At 33.4% G+C, this 8,873-nt stretch overlaps 2 protein-coding genes across 3 annotated transcripts; both read left to right on the forward strand.

Annotated features, from left to right (window-relative positions):
• The first annotated feature begins 549 nt into the window (after positions 1-549).
• LOC145138125 (uncharacterized protein At2g24330-like) lies at positions 550-3,284 on the forward strand. Of its 2 annotated transcripts, XM_079072267.1 has the most exons (6): positions 550-794; positions 933-1,161; positions 1,248-1,392; positions 1,485-1,594; positions 1,664-2,087; positions 2,875-3,284. In XM_079072267.1, exons 2-6 carry the CDS (start codon positions 940-942, stop codon positions 3,102-3,104), a joined length of 1,131 nt encoding a protein of 376 aa, XP_078928393.1. In that variant the 5' UTR covers positions 550-794; positions 933-939; the 3' UTR covers positions 3,105-3,284. The 2 variants fall into 2 exon arrangements, with proteins under 2 accessions (XP_078928393.1, XP_078928392.1); XM_079072266.1 differs by having other exon boundaries at positions 1,485-2,087.
• Positions 3,285-4,162: 878 nt separating this feature from the next.
• Positions 4,163-6,472, forward strand: TFIIIA (transcription factor IIIA). The gene is made up of 6 exons (XM_079073204.1): positions 4,163-4,350; positions 4,662-4,781; positions 5,217-5,508; positions 5,592-5,827; positions 5,916-6,059; positions 6,147-6,472. Exons 1-6 carry the CDS (start codon positions 4,216-4,218, stop codon positions 6,324-6,326), a joined length of 1,107 nt encoding a protein of 368 aa, XP_078929330.1. The 5' UTR covers positions 4,163-4,215; the 3' UTR covers positions 6,327-6,472.
• Positions 6,473-8,873: the final 2,401 nt, after the last annotated feature.

The raw sequence follows: 8,873 nt of genomic DNA on the forward strand, positions 1-8,873 counted from the left end.
TATATATATATATATATATATATATATATATATATATATATAAAGTGCGGTATCAGGTGGTGTCCTCCTTCTTTGAAGTCGAGGGTTCAAGTCCCATCGTGGACATAAGTGGAATAGGTGTTGTTAGCTTAGGAGGATTAGATTTGTCGGTTAAAAAAAAATAATTGGAAACCACAAACCGCATCGCATAGTGCGGTTTAACAAAATTTCAAACCGCAAACCGCACCACACTAGTTCTAAACCGCCATATGCGGTGCGGTTTGGTGCGGTGTGGGCGGTTTATGCGGTTTGTGCGGTTTGGTGCATACCCCTAGAAAATACATTACAAAAAGTGTCATGTAATTTACAGAAAATGTCATGCATTTTTTTTTATATGTTCAAGGTTTTCTTATGTTAGCATCTTTGAGCCCTATACAAAGAATAAATTACAAAAATCATCTTTATAATTTATAAAAAAAATGTCTGTATACAGTTTTTTTACAAAAATTGTCTATATAACATAGAATTTAAAAGTTGAAGGGGGTAGTATGGGGATATCTATATGCTTTTCTTAACGTCACCACTATCCTCGATTTCGCGGCTAAATTTTTATGCTTTACGCCCGACCCAACTAAATCCGTTTTCCCTTCCAATCGCCGATCGATCGAATAGGATTTTCTGATCATCACGAAACAATCAAAAACATCACTGCTATCCACGATCAAAATTGTCTTTCATCTTCAATTACAGCGAGAGATTTTGCATTCGCGCCTTCTTCAGAAATCAGAACTTTTAAGTCGATTATTGAATTCCAGGTACGTAAGTTTCCGATTCCAACGTATTTCATTGTTAGGGTTTTGATCCGATGACAACGTCTCCGTTGAATAATAATCATGTGATTTGGTTTTTTCAATTCGTATTGTGCTGATTGTATATTTTATGGAATTGAGTAGAGGATAAATGGCTGAAGTAGACGGCGATGATAATAAAAAGAGGAAGAGGAGTTTTTGGTCTCGAGTCTGGAATGGTTTGTTTTTGTTTAGGTTACATGGTGATGATTTTGAGAAACGATTGCAATACATATCTAAAGAAGAAGCCACTCTTATTTCTAAAATGAAGAGGAGATCTTCAAGTTGGAGGTCAACCGCTAGGAATTTAGTCGTCGTTTCTGTTTTCCTTGAGGTCCTTCTCACTTCTCCATTACACGCTAATTTCTGTTACTTTCTTCAGGCTCTTCTCGTTTTCATGTTGATTTCCTTTGTTTACAGGTTGTAGCATTGGCTTACGCTATAATTACAACAAGATCTGTGGACTTAGACTGGCAAATGAGGGCATTACGAGTTCTTCCAATCTTTCTTCTGCCTGCTTTCTCATCCGCTTTGTATTGGGCACTTTTTTGCTTCACAAGAATGTGTAAGTTCCTAAACTTAATCATGAGGATGATAACTTACACATCTATAATCTCCTAAAATGCAAGAACTTTCTCATGCATTTTTCTCAAATAGGTGATAGCAGAGATCAGAAAACCCTAGAAAGCCTTCAGGTTGAAAGACAAGAAAAGATTGATGAACTAAAAGAACGAACAAATTACTACACCACTCAGCAACTAATTCAGGTACACAATAGTGATCTCCTTAATCATCATTGCAAAGATTTCAATGCCCTAAAAAATGTTTATTGGCAGAAATATGACCCTGATCCAGCAGCCAAAGCAGCTGCTGCAGCTGTTCTTGCATCGAAATTGAGTGCTGATTCAGGGATAAGAATGTTCCTAGAGGAGTCTCATCATGATCTTCAAGATACAGGGAAGAGCAATGATTTTGAGCCTGTGACATCTTGTGGGCTGAGGAAAAGAAATACATCTGATGCTACAACATCAAAGGGGGGAGGCCATGTAATGCAGCAATCTGATGTGGACATGATTCAGCATTTAGAAGATGAGGTGTCTGAGGTGTCGCCACCTCAGCAGATTGTTGTTGAGCATCATAACCCTTCAGCTTCAGGGACTCAAGATGGGGGTTGGCTTGCTAAAGTTGCAGCTTTGCTTGTTGGAGAGGACCCTGCACAATCTTTTGCACTTATATGTGGGAATTGCCTTATGCACAATGGTAAGTACACTTCATTTCTACACTCTAACTTATGGTAAAACAAAAATCAAATCTAAAAGCCTTAAAAAAACTGTTTAGGCTTTTTAATTATCAATACGTTCTTGAAGGAAAAGATGAGGGCAAAATGGGCATTTTGCAAGGGTTTAATGGACTGAAAGTTACGAGGTGAGTGAGAGGGGAGAAAAGTTTTATGAAACAGTGAAATAAAAACTAAAAACTAAAAACAAGAAAAGATACCTTAAAAATCAACCAAAAATGTAGTTTAACCTAAAAAGTAATAATTTCAAAAGTTATAGCTGCTTGATATGTGACATAATATGTCCCATGTCTTGTTGTTTAAACATTTTAGTTCAAAATGTCGTATGCAATTTCCCATTAAGTTAAATGTTGTTTAAATTTAGAGAAAATGGTGGGAAATGGACAAGAAAATAAATGAGGACACACTTAGGAAATGGAAGGTTAGAATAAATGAGTGCAAATCTATAAAAAGTTAGGTCTTAAATTAGGAAAGCTTCATTTGATGAATTTCTCTATTAAATTGTTTTTTTATGCATGTAAAAAAAACCCACTCCTGTATAACTTACTAGATTAAATTTTGTTATCATTAAAGATTAAGGTAGCGTTTGGTATACAGTAACAAAAAATGGAATGGAATTGAACATTACGACGAAATTAAAAAAATCGTGTTTGGTTGCCACAAAGGGAAATGTAATAATTCATTCCATTCATTCTAAATTAAAAAAAAAAGAGAAAATATAATACTTAAAAGCATGTCTTATTTTTGTAGGTCTTGCAAGGAAAGAGGATTTCCCATTCATTACATACTTTTGTCCACGCTGTCATGCTCTGAATAGACCGCGTGGCTCAACCACAAATTCTCCAAAAGCATCGGGTCCCACCAGTCCCATGACAGGTGGCAATGACGTCCCCATGAGTGAGAAACCATCACCTGTCAATGTCAATAGTCCCATGGGTGAGACAGAACCCAGTGAGAAAATAGGCGCTACTAGTCAATAGGATACAATTTTTATTTTTATCTTTTATTATATAATATATATATTTTTTGTGAAAATAGTTTTTGGTTCTTTTTTTTTTTTTTTGTTTTTGTAAAAATCATAGTTTACAATTTAAAATTGTCATTTGTAAAATAATATGATTTTCCGCGTAAATAGGTGAATAGGTGAATGAGATTTTCAATCGTTATAATGCATAGTTTCTTTATGATTTAATTAACAAAAAAAGGTACACGTATCTTATTTACCTTTTGCTATAAATATTTAATACACACTCGCAAAGTATATTGCTATTAACTCACATAGTTGAATTTACATGAAAATAAACTTATCTCATGAAAGTTTGATGAAATCAAAATCAACTACCATGGAAAGCTAAGAAGTTTAAACAACAAACCACAACAAATTTTTTTTAGAACGATTTATCCATACATCTGTTATTTTATTCTTAAATTTATACTTCTGTCTATAACGAGAGTTGATCTTTAACTTTTGGCTGAAGGACATCTGTTCGTCAACTCCTGATAATGTTAGTCTAAAGTAAGGTTAGTCTAAAGACCATTTGGTAAACCAAAACACATTCAACAAATAAAAATACAAGACTAGCTATCTTGAATTTAGAACCAAATCCTAATTAAACCCTAAAATTGAAAACAAAATACACTTTTATAAGTTGTACCATATAAAAATAACCATAGGTAAAGTGAATTCTTTACTTAAGTTTTATAAATTAATAAATTAATGAAAATAGAAATATCAAAAATAAAATAAAATTCGCAAATCTATTATACTCCTAAACTACTTTTAATTCCACCTATATCTTCGATGAGACTTCAACCCTCAACCTCTAGAAGGGAAGACAACATCCGATATAGCTGAAGCCTTTTCGTTAAAATAAAATTCATTGATTAAATTAAACTGGACCAAAATGCCTGTTCTCAGTTTCTCACTTTGGGTCTCTAATTTGTGGCCCAACATTTGGGCTCGAAATTTGGCCCACCCATCTAACGTAATATTGAAAACCCTAGCGCTGCAGTATTTATATCGCAGCAGCTTGTCCGAAGCTGCCATTAACGTTTCTCTCTTACTTCGTTTGAGCTACAAAATCTCTCGCGATGGAAGAAGAAAGAATCGAAACGCAAAGAGAAATCCCGATATTCAGAGATATAAGGCGTTATACTTGCGAGTACTGTGGGATTGTTCGCTCGAAGAAGACCCTCATTAATGCTCATATTCAATCACACCACCAGGTTTGTGTTTAACCACAGCTTGTTCGTGATAGAATATTGTAATTAGCTGATAAACTTTATGTGACATGGAAATTCTTGTTCGGAGAGTCGGATCTGTTTAAAATTATATAGATACCGATGAAATCGGTTAGGTATTTGGTTGTTAGTGGTTCAATCGAAGGCTGTTGATGGATTTTGTTGTATGCGAGGGTATATTGTGCGATTTTGTGTTGATCAGGACTAATAATTGAGCTCTGTTTAGTTATGCGACTCTACTAGTTGTTATTGCTGGACTTGCAAGCATTTAATGTTGAAAATTTTGTGGTATTTAGGATAAACTTATAGAGAAAGAAGATGATGCAGAATGCAAGTTGAACGTTTGTGAGGAATGCGGGGTCTCATTTCGAAAACCTGCGCACTTGAAGCAGCATATGCAAAGCCATTCACTCGAGGTATTCTTGAAACGTCAGTACATTGAAGTCTGATCTTAACTTCATACTACTGTAAATGAATGGATCGCTCTCGGATTTGATCTATATCGTATAATCGTTTCCTAAGGATTTCAAATGATATAGTTCTTAGATCATTAATCTATTACACTATCCACACTTATGCAGGGTATAAAGTTATTCTAGGTATTCAAAATTATATGAACACAAAATGGATTTTGTTTGTGTGAAAGCATTGGATCCCATGAAGAACTCCAAAATGCGAGACCTTGATTGGAATAGTATCAGGTTGGGCGACCTCCTGAGAAGCTCCATCAAGCGACCCTCAATCACGCCATCAATAAGGTTCCAAGATTCTTCCATTTCATTATTCCCAAAACTTTCAACCACAACAACACAAACAAAATTTCTCATGAATTAATCTTCATCTTTTTACAGAGACCTTTCTTTTGTCCAATGGAAGACTGCAACCACAGTTACAGAAGAAAAGACCACCTAAATCGCCACCTAATCCAACACCAGGGTAAAATCTTTGAATGTACAATCAAAAACTGCAAGAGCAAATTCTCAATCCAAGGGAACTTAACAAGACACATCAAAGAAATCCATGATGATGACTCAGACTCTGAAGACACACAAGAACAAAAGACTACTTACACTTGTCCAGAACCTGGATGTGGAAAAGTTTTCCAATATGCATCAAGATTACAAAAACATGAAGAATCTCATGGTAATTAAACACCTTCTAATCTTTCTTGTCAAATCTTTATAAACTTTTTTTGGATTTTAACTAAATTTTGTTGATTATTTCAGTTAAGTTGGACACAGTGGAAGCATTATGTGGAGAATGCATGAAGTATTTCACAAACGAACAGTGTTTAAAGGCTCACATTCAATCATGTCATCAACATATCAACTGTGAAATCTGTGGTAGCAAACACTTAAAGAAAAACATCAAACGACACCTTCGAACACATGAAAAAGTTGTATCTGAAGAGAAAGAGAGGATCAAATGCAGCTTTGATGGATGTGATCATACATTCTCAAAAGTAATAACCATTTCATTCCCAAGTTTACCCTTTTATACATTTAAAATATTAAATGAATTATAAGTTGTAATGATTATGAAATTTGCAGAGGTCAAATCTTGCAGTACATGTAAAAGCTGCTCATCATCAAGAGAAGCCATTTGTGTGCAGTGTTTCGGGATGTGGGATGAGGTTTGCTTTTAAGCACGTGAGAGATAATCATGAGAAATCCGGAAGCCATGTTTACACTATGGTAAGAAGATGATTTTTTTTTTATGTGATGTGATTAATAATTTATAATTAGTTGAATTGTGTTTTGATGTTTGTGTTGTGTTTTTAGGGGGATTTTGTTGAAGGTGATGATGAGTTTAGATCAAGGGAAAGGGGTGGTGTGAAGAGGAAATTGCCTGGTGTGATTGATGCTCTGATGAGGAAAAGAGTTCTTCCAATTAATGAGTCTGATTGCATTCAAGGGTCTGATTATATTCAGTGGTTAATGTCAGCAGGCGATGAAGATTAGTTAATTGTCTTAAATAAAATGCTTATAAATTTTAAGTTTCGATGATGAAGTGTATAAGATAAGATATGTTTTTAGGTTTTTTCCACAAAACAATTAGTGTACTGTTTATTGTCTATATAATGAATATATATGTCATGTGTTGATTTTGGTGATGATCATTACTAATTAAAAGTAGTTGAAGTAATTTATATAAGGGAAATTAAGTAACTCAGTTTAACAAAAATAACGGACTTATATGAAAAAATTACAAATATAGCCTAATCCCTTAATTATATTGTGGAAAATAGCAAAAAAAAAAAAAAGGGAAAAATACAAAACTAGCTATTTTTCCTAATTATTTATCAAAAAATAGCCAAAAAAACCCACTTAGCCAAAAATAGCCCAGTCAACTTTTAGTTGACTACGGATGATGACTACGGTCAACGCCCGTTGACTACTCTTTTCCCCTAATGGGTTGCTGTTTCAAGGGACCGTTTACTTTTTCGTGGCCCATTAGCCCAAAGTATATAATAGAAAAAATTTCAGATTTGGTCATTTTCCTATTGTTTTCTTTTGTTTGACTACGTTTTTCTCTCAAGTCTCAATGGAACATCCGAAGAACAACCATGTTTGTCTACTTTTCTTAAAAATTTTATCGTGTTTGTGATTAGGAGTAGGTTTTGTTTATGGAGATAATTTTTTTTTTGAAAAAAATTGAAAAAAATATATATAAAACCGTAGGTTTCATATGACACCTACGGTGTACAAGTGCCCAATGCACTGTTTGTGCAGTGTCGACTTGTACACCGTAGGTTTCATATTAAACCGTACGGACGTTTTTTTTTCGTTTTTTTAAAAATGATATCAATAGAATAGGAATTGGATGTATTTTGTTGTGGTATAATTTTTTTTTTTTTTTTTAAAAAAAAAAGGGAAACCGTAGGTTTTTTAGAAACCTACGGTGTACAAGTATTTACTGCACAATTTGTGCAGTAAACACTTGTACATCGTAGGTTTCACAAAAAAACCGGGGTTTTTTTTTTTTTCAAAAAATTTTTTTTATTAAAAAAAATTTAATAGCCAATAAACATTTGTATCCCCTTGTATGTATCTTATGATTTTTTTTATACTCTATATTACAAAAAAATAAAAATATATATAAAAAAATAAAAAATTAAAACCGTAGTTTTTTTGGACAAAATAGTAGATAAAACCCAAAAAAAAAAAAAAAAAAACCATAGACTACGGTTTGGGAAACCGTAGGTTTTAAAAAACCTACGGTTTTGAATGTCAAAAATGAAAAAAAAAAAATTATACAAAACGCAAAACAGTTGACGAAATGGCGAAACAGTAAGCGAATCTCGAAACCTACGGTTTCGTGGGCTATTTTTGGCCATTTGCTAATTTTTGGCTAAAAATTGATAATTATCCCATTAATTTGGCAAGATTAGTAATTAGGCCAAAAAAAAAACTCAAATTACAAATATAGCCATGAAATTTGCCGATGGATTAAGTCCATCCGCGATTTTAGCATTCCGTCTGCGAAAAGCGACTTGTACATTTGCAGATGGTTTTTTTTTTTAATTTTTACCATATAAATACCCCAATTTCTGACTAAAATCTTCATCTGCGATTTTCTCTTATCCCACCTGTGATTTTGCGTATTTATTTATTTATTTATTATTATTTTTTTATTTTGACTACGAAATTGATAGCGTTCGACTACGAAACAACCTTATTATACATAAAGTTTTGCAAAAAATTATCACTTTAGAAACCATATCAATTTCGTAGTCAAAATAAAAATAAAAATAAAAATAAAGAATTAAAAAAAACGCAAAATCGTAGGTGGGATAAGAGGAAATCGCAAATGAACTTAGTTCATCTCTTATTTTAGTCAGAGACGGAGGTATTTATATGGAAAAAATAAAAAAAAATTAAAAAAAACCACCGGCGAGCATACAAGTCGCTAAAGTATGACTGTGTTTTAGCAACTTATACGTTTGCTGATGGAATTTTCATGGCTATATTTGTAATTTGAGTTTTTTTTTTTTTTTTTTTTTGGTATTTTCTTAAGGGATTAGACTATATTTGGAATTTCTATTATTTTATTGAAAAGTAACCAATTTGTTTGGAATGGCCATTCCAGACAAGATCAATGTTATGTTTGGCAGACGAGCTGAAAAGCTAGCTGGTAGTTGGTAACTTAAAAGTAATGGTGAGTTTTAGAACCACGGAAATCGGAACCGGACCCAATTTAATACAACAGTTCGATTAACGGTTCTTGAATTATAGCAAACCGGTCCGGTTTTAAAACCGGTTTGGGTCCACAAAAAACCGGCTAAAAAACCGAAACCGGTCTGGAATTTTAAGGAGACAAAATTCATGCAAATGTTTTTTGAAAATTTTATGTGATTCACCTAAATCCTAATCTTTTCCTGATTAACCAAAATACCTAATAAAAAAACCGGCTGCTCTAAGGCCAACTCCAATCATCCACTATATTACACTATTTTTGTGTTTTGGAGGGCAAAAATACTCCAACCAACCTTCAAATTTAGCCCCATT

This window comes from Lactuca virosa, chromosome 9 (genome assembly GCF_052849685.1).
Source record: "Lactuca virosa cultivar CGN04683 chromosome 9, Lactuca_virosa_CGN04683_v6, whole genome shotgun sequence".
Classification (NCBI taxonomy): Eukaryota; Viridiplantae; Streptophyta; class Magnoliopsida; order Asterales; family Asteraceae; genus Lactuca; species Lactuca virosa.